The sequence below is a fragment of the Pleurodeles waltl genome, chromosome 6 (genome assembly GCF_031143425.1).
Source record: "Pleurodeles waltl isolate 20211129_DDA chromosome 6, aPleWal1.hap1.20221129, whole genome shotgun sequence".
In the NCBI taxonomy this organism is placed as follows: domain Eukaryota; kingdom Metazoa; phylum Chordata; class Amphibia; order Caudata; family Salamandridae; genus Pleurodeles; species Pleurodeles waltl.
Genome location: NC_090445.1, coordinates 408,194,825 through 408,210,311, shown reverse-complemented (window position 1 = coordinate 408,210,311; position 15,487 = coordinate 408,194,825). Strand labels below are relative to the sequence as shown.

The 15,487-nt window shown below is 45.1% G+C and overlaps 1 protein-coding gene across 2 annotated transcripts in view; it reads left to right on the top strand.

Annotated features, from left to right (window-relative positions):
- STRIP1 (striatin interacting protein 1) overlaps positions 1-5,328 on the top strand; it is a 263,231-nt gene extending 257,903 nt beyond the window's left edge. For both annotated transcript variants that reach the window (XM_069238339.1, XM_069238338.1), the window contains exon 21: positions 3,992-5,328. In XM_069238339.1, coding sequence (XP_069094440.1) covers positions 3,992-4,239 — 248 coding nt within the window. In that variant the 3' untranslated portion in view covers positions 4,240-5,328. The remainder of the gene's footprint in view (positions 1-3,991) is intronic.
- Positions 5,329-15,487: the final 10,159 nt, after the last annotated feature.

Sequence of the window (15,487 nt, the reverse complement as noted above, 5' to 3'; positions counted from 1 at the left end):
GCAATGGGTGCACTCTACTCTGCACCATATGGGGGGTAATTTCGTAAACCTCAGTTTCGAGGTGGTTTCAGAGCACAGCCCTCAGAGGCATCAACCTCTCAGACAAAGCCAACCTACCAACCGCAATACCAGCGTGGTAGTTTTAGAGGCACATAAAGAGGACAACACCCCAAACATAGAGGAAAATTTCAGGCATCTAAGCAGCCTCCACAGCACCCAAAACAGTGACTTCCCACATTCCCTTCCACTCCACACCTCTCCTGTGGGAGGAAGACTACAAAAGTTCCACACAAATTGGCAAAATATTACCACAGACAAATGGGTGCTATCAATTATCCGCAATGGCTATTGCCTAGAATTGATAAACACTCCTCCAAATATTCCACCAAGGTTACACAAACTATCCACAGAACACACAATTCTGTTACAAGAAGAGGTCCAATCTCTACTAATCAAACAAGCAATCAAATTGGTTCCACAGTCTCAGATAGAAACAGGAGTTTATTCACTATACTTTCTAATTTCCAAAAAAGATGGCACCCTTAGGCCAGTATTAGTCCTCAGGCCCCTCAATCTTTACATCCTGTCAGAACATTTTCACATGATAACTTTACAGGATGTCATCCGACTACTACAAAAACAAGATTTCATGACAGCCTTATACCTCGAAGATGCGTATTTTCACATACCCATCCATCCTGAATACAGAAAATACCTCAGGTTTGTCATTCAGGGAAAACACTACAAATTCAAAGAGTTATCCTTTGGAATAACAACCGCGCCAAGGGTATTCACAAAGTGCTTGGTAGTAGTGGCTGCCTACCTAAGAAGACAACATATACATGTCTTCCCATATCTAGACGATTGGCTAATAAAAATCAAGCAGTCATACACAATGCCAAAATCATACGCATTATGTAATACAAACCTTGCACATACTAGGCTTCTCAATAAACTACCAAAAATCACACCTTCAACTAGCACAAATACAACAGTATTTGGGTGCGATACCAAATACTCAACAAGCTCTAGCATATCCAAATACACAAAGGAAACAAGCTTTCCAAAATATAATCACACAAGTACGAACAAATCAACAATACATGGTCAGACGTGTCATGAAAATTTTAGGAATTATGGCATCATGTATTGCAATTGTTCCACACTCAAGACTAAACATGCGGCCCTTACAACAGTGCCTTGCACAACAATGGTCACAGGCACACGGTCAACTCCAAGATCTAGTGTTGATAGACTGCCAAACATACATGTCCCTTCAGTGGTGGAATTGCACCAATTTAATCAGAGGACGATCATTTCAAGACCCTGTGCCTCAGACCATAATTACAACAGATGCATCTATGATTGGTTGGGGAGCTAACCTAAACAATCAAAACATTCAAGGACAATGGGATGTCAAACTGAAACAGCTACACATAAACCACTTGAAGTTATTAGCTGTGTTTCTGGACCTCAAAGCTTTTCGACCTCTTCTCACACAGAAGAATGTTCTTATCAAAACAGACAACATTACAACCATGTATTATCTCAACAAACAGGGAGGGACACATTCGTCCCAGCTGTCCCTTCTAGCCCTAAAAATTTGGAAATGGAAATCCACAACCAAATTCATCTATTAGCACAGTACATCCCAGGGACAGACAATCAGTTGGCAGATATCCTCAGCAGAAATCACCAACAAACTCACGAATGGGAGATTTATCCTCAAAAGTGGGGAACACCAAACATAGACCTATTTGCAACAATGGGAAACACAAAATGCCAAAACTTCGCATCCAGACACCCACATCCCCTATCCAAGGGCAATGCTCTATGGATCAATTGGTCAGGGATATTTGCATACGCTTTTCTCCCCTCTCCCACTCCTTCCGTTTCTAGTTAACAAGTTGCGTCAAACTTCACTCAACATGATACTCATAGCACCAACATGGGCACGTCAGCCATGGTACACAACATTACTAGATCTATCTATAGTTCCAAACTCCCAAGTAGACCAGATCTGTTGACACAAAACAGAGGTCAAATCAGACATCCAAATCCCAAAGCTCTCAATCTAGCAATTTGGCTCCTGAGGTCATAGAATTTGGATATTTACAACTCCCATCAGAATGTATGGAAGTCATTAAACAAGCAAGAAATCCCACTACTAGACAGCGCTATGCAAACAAATGGAAAAGATTTATCTATAACTGTCAATCTAAAAATATAGATCCTCTTACAGCATCAATACAAGATATTGTATGTTATTTACTTCATTTACAAAAATCAAATTTAGCATCTTCTTCAATAAAAATACACCTTACTGCAATTTCTGCATATTTACAAAATATCCAACATAGCTCTTTGTTTAGAGTTCCTGTCATTAAAGCTTTCACGGAAGGCTTAAAACACATTATTCCACTCAGAACACCACTAGTTCCATCTTGGAATCTAAATATGGTGCTTACAAGACTTATGGGTCCACCCTTTGAACCAATGCACTCGTGCCAAATTCAATTTCTAACATGGAAAGTTGCCTTCCTAGTGGCAATTACTTCTTTAAGAAGAGTAAGTGAAATCCAAGCTTTTACTCTTGAGGAACCTTTCTTTCAAGTACACAAACATAAAGTTGTACTAAGAACATCCAAAGTTTCAACCAAAAGTAGTCTCACCATTTCATATTAATCAAACAGTGGACCTGCCAGTCTTCTTCCCACAGCCAGATTCTGTGTCAGAAAGCACTCTACATACATTAGACCTCAAAAGAGTTCTAATGTACTATATAGACAGAACTAAACCATTTAGAAAGACTAAACAACTCTTTGTGGTTTTCCAACTACCACATACAGGCAATCCTATATCAAAACAAGATTTAGCAAGATGGATTGTAAGGTGCATATAAACATGCTATATCAAAGCAAAAGGACAGCGTTTAATTACTCCTAAAGCACATTCTACACAAAAGAAAGGTGCAACAATGGCTTTTTTAGGAAATATATTAATGGCTGAAATATGTAAAGCAGCTACATGGTCAACACCTCATACTAAACACTACTGTATAGACGTATTATCACAACAGCAAGCCACAGTAGGCCAAGCTATTCTAAGAACAATAATTCAAACAACTTCAACTCCTACAGGCTAGCCACTGCTATTTTGTAGGAGGACAAACTGCTTTGCAGTCTATGCATAGCAAGTGTATCTGCAGCTACACATGCCATTGAATGGGAAATGTCACTTACCCAGTGTACATCTGTTCGTGGCATGTTCTGCTGCAGTTTCACATGCACCCTCCCCGGAAGATTTACATTTGCATTGACATCTCTTTCTTTTACACCTATATACTCTATCACTCCTTCCTTTACCCTCTGCGGGAAAACAATCTAACAATGGAGTCAATGCCCATGCGCAGTGGAACCGAAGAGAAGTAGTCACTTGATCCCATGATTCTAAAAGACTTCTTCGAAGAAAAACAACTTGTAACACTCCAAGCCCAACACAAGATGTCGGAATCCATATGCGAATCTGCAGCAGAACATGCCATGAACAGATGTACACTGGGTAAGTGATATTTTCCATATATATATAAATTACAATGTTCAGGGATTACAGGGGGGGCTGCAGAAGTAAGGTGTGTGGGAGATGATCTGCATTAAAATGGTTTACAAGAAGATAAGAGCCTTTAGGGCATAGCATGCAGGAAAGGAAAGAGGCTTTAAGGATACATGGAGAATAAAACATCTGCTTAGTACAACTCAAGAGAATGAGATATTGAGAGCAAATTGGGAACAGGACAGCATTAGTGACCTACGAGCAATCAGCATGACATGTTGAAGAGGCAGTGTACTGGCAGTGAGGCAGGAGAACAGTTGTGGTGGCATCTGAGATCGACAGTTTGTAGTGTGAGAAACAGGAGTGTGGAGATAGAGATTAAATAAACATTACTTATGTTCTATCCTTATCACTCAAGTAGTTTAATTCCCTCTTTCAGATCTGGATGCCCGTCCTTGGGATTTCCAAGCAGAGGAATGTGCACTTAGAGCCAACATCGAGCGATTTAACACAAGAAGATACGACCGAGCTCAAAGCAATCCTGACTTTGTGCCAGTTGACAACTGTCTGCAGAGTGTGCTGGGCCAGCGAGTAGAACTCCCAGAGGACTTCCAGATGAACTATGACTTGTGGCTGGAAAGGGAAGTCTTCTCAAAGCCCATCTCATGGGAAGAGCTTTTGCAGTAGTTGCTCCATTTCACTACATGGGACTCTGATTTTTGAAGCAGAGCTGAGGGCCAGTTGGACTTAGTACAGACTCTGCTGTGTTCCTCCTCTTTTGTCGTCACATCTAATGTACATCGCAGAGATAGCTTCTTACCCTAGTGATGATGGCCACCACCCTCACATATATATATGGAACATGCCTCCCTCTGGATGGTGGGAGCAGTTTGAGTATAACTATCATGGAGTGCTGCATACGAATATGAGCCATTCTCATTTCCGACTAATTCTTCTGTGTGATATCAGCATTCCGTGTCTATTAAAAAATCTGGGTTTTTAACGTATTTGTGAGAAATATTTGCCCCAAAAGAAATTAAGAACAGGAGGCTCGTCATCAGTTTGCCTGGACTGCACCTTTTAAAAATATTGTGTTTTGGCATACATAGTGCCATTTGTGATGTCACAGCTCTCTCGACTGCTGCAAGCGCCAGATTCAATTCTCCTTAATATTGCATTTTAAATGGAGCTGGTAAGAAGTGCACACCATGGAGATAGAAGTTGCGTTACAATAGTGCAAGAGGATACCACACTCCAGAGCAAAGGTGGGCGTGTCTTGGGTACCTTTCCCAGATTCACACAAACATTCTAGTGAGAGAACGCACACTGTATGTGTAACATAACTGCCAGTCAAATACAATGTCCCTTTTCTCGCTCCATAAACTCCCCCTGCCACCTTCTCGCTCTTTCTCACACACTTTTTCCTCTTCCAGTTTTGATCTTAGTGGTGTGTGCAGCATCTCTTCACATTCAAGCTTTGCATAACATTCCACAAGGACTTTACACACCGTAATAATGCACGTTCTGTTTGAGGAACAGTCATCTGTTTCATCAGTGATGCCTCTGTTGTGCCATCAGGATAAGGTCCTTGAAGAACTTTTTGGGTGGCCCGATTCCACAGACAACACTTAATTTTACTTTGAAGCGGAACAGATAAGTCCAGAAGCTCGGAAACTGGGCTACACACTGGGATTCTTGTCCAGGGCATTGTTGCTTTGGCAAATGCAACAGGTAGTAAGCCCCTGGTGGCTGAATAAAGTGAGTTGCAGAACAATTTTTCTCTTGGTGCTCAGAAATGAATTACTGACGACTATTCCTGCACCACAAGTAGTAGTTCCCTGTGCGACCTCTTTATTGTTTGCAGCTCAATTGACTGTCTCCCTCTAATATCCTTAAAAACATGTTATATATGTGTATATGTTTGTAGCATTTGTTGCTATAGGTACGCATGCTTAGCATACTCATGCCATCTTCTGTTGTGCTTGGATGTTTGCAAGTTATTTTTCTTCTAAGAAGGTTTTCGAGCTATGAGGTGTATACACTCTTCCCTTAACTCCATGTTAGACTGTTTTTTTTCCACCATAGGGATAGGTCGTGACCCAACTCAGCTCCATGTTTGACACGGTTAATTGCGTTCTTCAGACCCTCATGGCCTTTCATCAATCCCAACAATTTCTGAATTGACTTTGAATGACCATCCTATTCTCCTCACAAACACTACAGCTGATGCCAGCACCTTTGGTGCCTAACCACTAGGGCTTTTGCCTCAGACATCTTAGATGAATTCTACAACACAAATGCAGCAGAAGTGATGGAAAGAACTCCTTTCTAGAACTGCTCTCAGTGCCACACAAAATATCCCAAGACTGACCATTGTCATATCTGCTACCTGCAAGCCAGCTGCTTCTCCCTCTTTGCAGCCACCTCCACCATCTACAGTACCCCCTCTTCAGTTTTCTTCTCAGCCATACTCAACAGAAGGATCACCATTCTCTTCACAGTGGAAAGGAGGATAGACTTAACCTTCAGACCCTTATGGCACCCCTTATCATCAGAGGTTTCGGATATTGATTCACCAGGTGACTGAGAACCAGATTTCTACGTAGCTAGACCCTCCTCGCCTTATGAAACTACATGCTACCTCAAGGTGATACAAGGATACCTAGCTATTGCACAAAAACATGCAAGTCCTACAGGAAAACCATTACTTTAGAGTCATTATCGAAACACAACATGGTGCAGTTCTCACAGATGCTCACAATAACAGCTGTGAGGGTTAGAGATATTTACCCCTCACACATCCCCCCCCCCCCTAAAAAAAACAATACACAGCAGTCTCTGGCAATCCTAGTTACACCCCAGTTATATCAAGGGGACAGCTACTGCCCCACTCTTTAGTGATGCATACTGCACATAAGTGTGAAAATGCTTATGCCATAGGGGGACACAATCCCTGGTCTAAAGGAGAAAGAAAAGCAGCGTAGCAGGAGAGGGTTGCTGTACAACTGGGGACACAGGAGAATTACTTACTCTGTAGGATTGCTCTCACTGTATATCTCAGCACACTGGAATGAGGTACAAGAACCCCTCAGAGATCTCCAAGAAGAGTACAAGCAGAAGAAGGAGGAGCTGTTAAGAAAGAGGAAATATAATCTCCACTGAGGCATTTGCTTGTCCCTTAAACGCTTCACACACCACAGCATGAGATATTAACACCATTGTCCTCAGGAGGCATGCCTTGTTGCGGGTGTCAGTATTTAAGCCTGAGGTTCGGCACCATTTGTTGAATTTGCTGTTCGACCGTGAACAACCTCTTTCTGCTACAGATAGATCAGATGATGGAAAAGGTGAAAAAGGACACAGAAACAACAAAAGCTATGGCTGACCATGAGTCTGCACTACACAGGGGATTCTTTTAGAGGTAGTACTGCGAGGCAGGCAGCAAAAATAAATCCCCTGACACATGGGCGCCCTACCAGAGACAATAGCAGCAGTCTCAACAGCAGTCGCCCAAGGATCATCATGACGGCAGTTCTCTAACAACTGTAACAGGAGTAATGGCAAAGGAGGTACTGGTAAATGTGCCTTCTCTTCCAGGAGATCCTCATCAATAGTCAAAAACATTGAATATTCCCGCCCTTGTGGGGGGACCCCGGAGCATATATAAACTACACACATATAAAGTATGAAATCTGGATGAAAAATATATATAGCATTTTTAGTAGACACATTTTCATACTAAACTCATATATACATTGGGATGTGAAAGCAGGTTTCTTTGAGATCTAATGTTGCCATGTAGTCCCCTTGCTGGAGGAGAGGTATAACCTCCTGCAATGTCACCATATGAAAGTGTTCTGAGAAGATATATCGGTTGAGTGGCCTCAGATCTAGAATGAGTCTAAGTGTGCCTGCCATCTTTCTTGGGGATGAAATATAGGGAGTAGATACATTTACCTCACTGACAGCAAGGCCTCATTTTAATGGTGCCCTTTAAGGAGTGCTTGAAACTCTTCTTGAAGATGTTACCCACTGAGGATGTGCTCGCAGGGGGGATGTTTGGTGGTGATGTGTGGAATTCTGGGCAGTAGCTGTGCCAAACGTATGTCCAGTATCCAGGTGTCTGATGTGATCTGTCACCAGGCAGGGTGCAACTACTGGAGCATCCCCCCTGACAGTTGTTAGGTGGTCAGGGGTCACTGGTGGCGAAGGATAAGTTACTTACCTGTAAATCCTAGTTCTCTTCCAGGGGTATCCTCATCAAAGTCATAAACATTGAATATTCCCGCCCTTGTGCGGGGACCCCAGAGCATATATAAAATACACACATATAAAGTATGAAATCTGCACGAAATATATATATGTATATATATAGCATTTTTAGTAGACAAATTTTCATACTAAACTCATATATACATGTGTAAAACAGCAATGCAGACTATAATCATAAACAGGCTAAAATGCTTTATTTCTATGTAGTTTTTTTTGTTTTTTTTAAAGTCCTTTTCAAAATTACAATAAGAGAAATAATATTCGCCAAAGCCCCATAACTGGGCCTAGGGAAATAAGCAGTAGTAACATCAGAGAAAAAACAGAAAAACGACATTGAAAAACAATGGAGCATTCTTAGCCAATAGGCTGCATGCAGGTTAACACAGGAGAACCATAAAAATTCTGGCACCGTGCCTTTAAGACCCTGAGCACCTCCAGTATCCCACCATGCCTCAGGGGAGAAGGGGAGGTGACAGTTGGTTCACAGTTAGGTCAGTTCTTTTTTCCGGCTTCTTCTGCGAGGATCCTGGAGCATTGAGCTCTCAGTTTTTCTGAGTTTTTCTCAGAAAAATACTTCAGAACAGTGTTTTTTCCACCTTTACTCAACATCTAACATCGTTGTCTGAGTCTGAAAGTTTTTTCCTGACTGAAAAATGCCTTCCCTTTTTGTGAAGTGCCCTTCCTGTGGGAAGAAGGCCCAGTCAGATCCACACACTCTCTGCATTGTGTGCTTGCCTCAGATCACTGCCCTGACACTTGCAAACACTGCAAGAACATGTCAAAAAGAACTCTGAAGGACAGAGAGAAGATCAGGCTTCATGGTCTTCATGAGAGGCAGAAAACATCATCCTCTTCGCTTCCCAGGCAGCCAACAAGCCATTCTCAGGAGAGACAGGCTAGATCGACGTCAGCAGGTAGGAAGATACCTGTTTGTTCCCCGTCGACGTTGTTGCTGCCACCATCTCACCGTCATAGATCGCCGGCGACCCGACCGCCGTCAAAGGATACGGCGTCGAGAGAACATGGCCACCGCAGGGGCAGATCTCCGTCGACAGTCACCCACCGATCGACGTCGAGCCTTCACCAGCCTGCCCATTCGCCGCCGAAGGCCTCGCACCCCTCGACGTCAAGGAAGGCGACGTCGAAATCGCCTCAGCGAGAACGAGGACACCCGCCGTCGGCGGTCCACCGCTCAACGCCGAGGCACACGACGGCGAGCAGGTCGCGGTCAAGGGATCACCGGTCAACGTCGAGGCACTCGATGTCGAGGCCAGGACAACCTGCGGCACTCCCTTCGACGTCGTTACAGCTGTTGACGTCGACACAGGTTTTACCTGTCTTGCAGGGAGCAGAGCATCGGCTTCCGCCGGCGGATAAGACCACTGCAACATCTCCGGTGGTCTCCATAAGAAGTGGTTCATCTCGGTCGAGAGCTGCATCATCTGGGCATGTCTCGCCCATAAACTTGTCACCGAGGTGGCTGGAGAGCCTCAATAGACCGACTGCCTCCCCAGACTCGCAGTATTCGAGGATGTACTCTCCTTCTGCCTCACTCCCGAGAACACCATCGCCAACAGCGCGGGCAGGACGGGCTCGTTCTGCTTCTCACCAGTCGACCACGAGGCCTGGGCGCTCTGCTACAGCATCTCGAAGCAGGTCACGCTCCCAGAGACGATCTAGGTCACGGTCACGACATCACAGAAGGTCTCCCTCTTGGTCATCGTCGGACTCCTCCGTCAGACAATACTCCCCCACCTTAACGGATTCTCCACCAGCTAGGGTTTCCCCGGTGGACGACATCACTACCTTTAACGAGGTGATTCTCAGGGGAGCACAAAAACTAAACATAGAGGTTCCAGAACCTTCAACCTCCTCATCCGCCATTTTTTAAACCCTGCAACATAGGGCGGTTTCAAAAAAGCTGCTGCTGCTCGTGCCTGGTCTGTTGCAACCAACCATGGCCACCAGCCACCCTTAGATCAGCTCCTGCTAGGATCTTGAAGAAATATAAAGCGCCTGAACAAGATCCTTTGTTTCTCAGGACGGATCCGCCGCCGGAGTCAGTCATATTGGCCGAAGCCCGAAAAACACACTCAGTAGCATCATCCTCCACGGTTCCACCTGACAAGGAGAGCAGGCATCTAGACTCTCTGGGGAGGAAAATGTGTGGCACGGCGGCTTCTATGATGAAGGTCTCCAGCGCTTCTGCACTCCTAGGCAGATATGACCGTTCACTTTGGGACTCTCTGAACAGGTTCGCAGACAAATTGCCTAGGGAGGACAGGCAGGATTTCCAGGAGATCCTTCAAGAAGGATGTCTGGTCTCCAATCAGGTCATCAGCGCAGCAGCAGATGGGGCAGACTTAGCTGCACATGAGTACGCACATGGGGTTTGTGCAAGAAGGTCTTCCTGGTTGAGACTGACCGGATTAAAGCAGGAAGCGCAACAGCGTATCTTAAATCTTCCGTTCAACGGGAACTCGCTGTTTGGTACCCATACAGACGAAGAGATGGCGCGCATGAAGATGGAAGTGGATACCATGAGGGCAGTAGGCCTGGAGAGAAAAGAGGACTTCAGGCGAAGGTATAGGCCTTACGTCAGGCGCCCTTTTCAGCAGAGGGTTCAAACCCCTCATTGGTCCCAGAGGCCACAGCAGAGGCAAGGGCGCCCACTTTTTCAATCTCGTAAGGCCACGAGGGACGGAGGGTCAAGTAGACCACAGCAGTCCACACCCAAAACTCCAGCAAAACAATGAGGACTCGCTTCCCTTAACACTGTGTACCACTCCGGTGGGGGGAAGTATCACAGAGTTCATTCACGAGTGGCGTGTTATAACAAAAGACAAATGGGTGCTCAACCTTGTCGAGAATGGGTACTCTCTTCTTTTCTGACAACCTCCACCGCACTTGCCACCAACCAAATGCAATCTGTCTCACGTCAGCCTATTGCGCAAAGAGGCTCACGCCCTTTTACAAAAAAAAGCAATAGAAAAAGTTCCAGTCGGGCACAGAGGGAAGGGGTATACTCCTGTTATTTTCTGGTAGCGAAAAAAGGCCGAGAGGGAGTTTTCAGACCGATTCGGGACTTACGACTACTGAACAAGTACATAAAAAAGCAAAAGTTCCGGATGCTGGCCCTTCATCAGATTTTCCCTCAGCTACATCAGGGAGACTGGATGTGTTCCATCGACCTGCAAGATGCGTATTTTCCCATCCCGATCATTCCCAAGCATCGGAAGTTCCTACGCTTCCGGATAGCCTCACAGCACTATCAGTTCAAGGTGCTACCATTCGGCCCAAAATCTGCCCCTCGTGTTTTCTCAAAATGCGTAGCAGTGGTGGCGGCACATCTAAGGAAGCAAAAAATCTTCATTTACCCATACCTAGACGACTGGCTACTGAAAGCCTCCTCTCCGGAACAGGCGAGAAGCCATCGGGACATTGTGCTCAAGGTTTTCAGGTCTCTAGGTCTACAAGTCAACTACCAAAAGTCCACCTTGATTCCAACGCAAAATCTCCACTACCTGGGAGCAATACTGGATACAGAGCTCGAAAGAGTGTATCCTTCGGAAGAACGACTATTATCAATAAAGAGAAAGTGTCAAGACCTGCTGAAGTCGGACGCACCTACGGCCCATCAGTTGACTTCTCTACTGGGCTCCATGGCCTCATGCATTTTCATTGTCCCGAATGCCAGGCTACATATGAGGCCTCTCCAAGAGGTGCTGGAAAACAACTGGAACCAGAGCACAGGACGCTGGGAGGACAGAGTGCGGCTTCCGATAGGAGCACGACAGTCGTTGCAATGGTGGATGCACAGATCTCACCTGTCGGTAGGAGCTCCGTTTCACCAGGTAATCCTATCCGACACTCTGGTAACGGATGCGTCTCTTCAGGGATGGGGAGCTCATCTAGGTCCCCTTCAACCTCAGGGCCTGTGGTCCGACAACGAAAGAGAGTACCACATCAACCTGCTGGAGCTCAGAGCAGTCCATCTAGCTCTGAAGTCTTTTGCTCCATCGATTCAGGGGAAATCTCTCCTAGTACAAACGGACAATACGACCACAATGTATTATTTGAACAGACAAGGTGGAACGAGATCCCTACCCCTATCTCGGGAGTCTCAGACAATCTGGCATTGGCTCCTAGCGAGAGGAATGTCGCTTACAGCAGTTCACCTACCAGGTCAACAAAATGTGGAGCTGGACTTCCTGAGCAGACACCTCGAGGACGCCCACGATTGGGTCCTGCACAACGAAGTCGTCTAAGACATCTTCGCTCAATGGGGTCGGCCTCAATTGGATCTCTTCGCAGACGAGGTAAACAGGAAATGCCCAGACTTTGCGTCCAGGTTCTACCGTCCGGGATCTCGAGGGAATGACCTGTTGATCGACTGGTCAGGGATATTTCTCTACACTTTTCCACCGATACCCCTCATACCGGCGGTGATCAACAAACTTTACAAATCCAGCACCAGGATGATTCTCATAGCTCCGCAATGGCCTCGTCAGTTCTGGTACACAGATCTCCTCAACCTATCGGAACAACCTCACAGGAGGCTACCGTGCAGACCGGATCTCCTTTGCAGGCTGGGGGGCAGGATACTTCACCCCAACCTACCCTCTCTGAGCTTGACGGCATGGCTCCTGAATTCCTGCAGTATGGGCACCTAGGGCTCTCGCAGGAGTGCATGAACATCTTGAAGGAGTACAGACGACCTTCCACGAGGCGTTCTTACGCGTTCAAGTGGAAGAGGTTCTACATATGGTGTCGTCAGCAAAGTCAGAATCCTATACTGGCTCAGGAGGAGGTCATACTGTCTTACCTACTCCATTTGGCAAAATCCAGTCTGCAGGTATCATCTATTAAGGTACATTTATCTGCCATTACAGCCTATCGTAAGTCACCTTCTCAGGAATCCTTTTTTACAAGACCAGTAGTCAAGTATTTCTTAGAAGGTTTGAAAAACGTTTTTCCACCCATTCGGAAACCCTCCCCTCCATGGGAGCTGAACATAGTGCTATCAAAACTTATGGGCCCTCCTTTCGAACCTATACACAAAGCCTCTTTGCAACACCTTACGTGGAAGACGGCTTTTTTGGTAGCCATTACTTCCGCAAGGAGGGTCAGTGAGATTCAGGCTTTGTCCTCCAAAGAACCATACACAGTCTTCCATGAGAATAGAGTGGTTCTACGAACTCACCCATCATTCCTACCGAAGGTGGTGTCCGAATTTCACATCAATCAGACTATTTCTTTACCAACTTTTTTCCCCAATCCGGAGACTCCGGCGGAGAAAGCTTTGCACTCCCTAGATTTGAAAAGAGTGCTAAAATTTTATTTGGATAAGACCAAGCTAATTAGACATTCCAACCACTTGTTTATAAATTATGGTCATTTGAGAACAGGAGAGGCAGCATCAAAACGAACCATATCTAGATGGATAGTTTCTTGTATTGTTAATGCATACCAATTGGTTAACAAGCAACTACTTGCTAGACCTAAGGCGCATTCGACAAGAGGAAAGGCGGCTACTGAAATTCGTAAGGCTGCTACATGGAAGTCTGTACATACATTTACTAGACATTACTGTTTGGACTCAGACGCAAGAGCAGACGCCCAAGTTGGGCAAGCTTCTCTGAGAAATTTGTTTGCATGATACATATCTATTCATGCACTTCTATTGGACAGTCCGCAGAGTGAAGGGATGGGCTTGCTAATCTATTCAATGTTTATGACTATTGATGAGGATCCCCTGGAAGAGAAGGATAAGTTACTTACCTGTAAATCCTAGTTCTCTTCCAGGGGTATCCTCATCAAAGTCATAAACAACCCACCCTCCTCCCCGGACGCACATCTCCTAGAAGTGCAGGACAGACTATCTTTCGCATCTGCTACACAGCTTGTCACGGTAAAAAAGTACTGACCTAACTGTGAACCAACTGTCACCTCCCCTTCACCCCTGAGGCATGGTGGGATACTGGAGGTGCTCAGGGTCTTAAAGGCACGGTGCCAGAATTTTTATGGTTCTCCTGTGTTAACCTGCATGCAGCCTATTGGCTAAGAATGCTCCATTGTTTTTCAATGTCGTTTTTCTGTTTTTTCTCTGATGTTACTACTGCTTATTTCCCTAGGCCCAGTTATGGGGCTTTGTTGAATATTATTTCTCTTATTGTAATTTTGAAAAGGACTTAAAAAAATAAAAAATAATAATCCATAGAAATAAAGCATTTTAGCCTGTTTATGATTATAGTCTGCATTGCTGTTTTACACATGTATATATGAGTTTAGTATGAAAAATTGTCTACTAAAAATGCTATATATATATATTTCGTGCAGATTTCATACTTTATATGTGTGTATTTTATATATGCTCCGGGGTCCCCGCACAAGGGCGGGAATATTCTATGTTTATGACTTTGATGAGGATACCCCTGGAAGAGAACTAGGATTTACAGGTAAGTAACTTATCCTTTGTCACCAGTGACCCCTGACCACCTAACACCTGTCAGGGGGGATGCTCCAGTAGTTGCACCCTGCCTGGTGACAGATCACATCAGACACCTGGATACTGGACATACGTTTGGCACAGCTACTGCCCAGAATTCCACACATCACCACCAAACATCCCCCCTGCGAGCACATCCTCAGTGGGTAACATCTTCAAGAAGAGTTTCAAGCACTCCTTAAAGGGCACCATTCAAATGAGGCCTTGCTGTCAGTGAGGTAAATGTATCTACTCCCTATATTTCATCCCCAAGAAAGATGGCAGGCACACTTAGACTCATTCTAGATCTGAGGCCACTCAACCGATATATCTTCTCAGAACACTTTCATATGGTGACATTGCAGGAGGTTATACCTCTCCTCCAGCAAGGGGACTACATGGCAACATTAGATCTCAAAGAAACCTGCTTTCACATCCCAATCCACGCAGCCCATTGGCATTACCTATGATTTGTGGTACGTGTCCAGCATTATCAGTTCAAGGTGCTACCCTTCACCAAGTGCCTAGTGGTGGTCACCACACAGCTAAGGAGGAGGGATATTTATGTGTCCTTTCCCCCCCCCCTTACCTTGATGACTTACTGCTTGCTGATCCAGAGTGCAAGCTGCAAACAGTACACCCAGGAGACCATTTTACTTCTCTACAATCTGAACTTTACTATTAATACAGTCAAGTCCCATTTGCAACCATTTCAGATACAATCTTTTCTTGGAGCAGTGCCTAAAGCACAAACAGGCAAAGGCAGCCCAGGCCCCTTTAGGGTGGCAGTCTTTGGTCTCTCACTGTCAAAACAGTAATGCGCCTTTTAGGCATGATGGCATCTTGTAGTGCAGTAGTACCCCATGCAGTTTTACACATGTGTTTGCAGCAACCATTCCTACCATCACAGTGTAAACAAGTGGAGGGTCAAATGGAATTTCTGTTGTTGGCAACCACCAAAGCTGATCTCTCTCTGTAATGATTGAACAGTGACAACCAGTTGTGGGGCAGGCCCTTCCTCAGCCCCATCGTTCATACCACCATTACCATGTATACCTCAAGCTGGGTACAGTCCACAGTCTATGGACCCATGCTCAAAAGGCTTACTACATCCACTTCCTAGAGGTCCTAGTGATTCACCTTGCTCTCAAGGCATTCCTTCAGTTCATTCAGGAA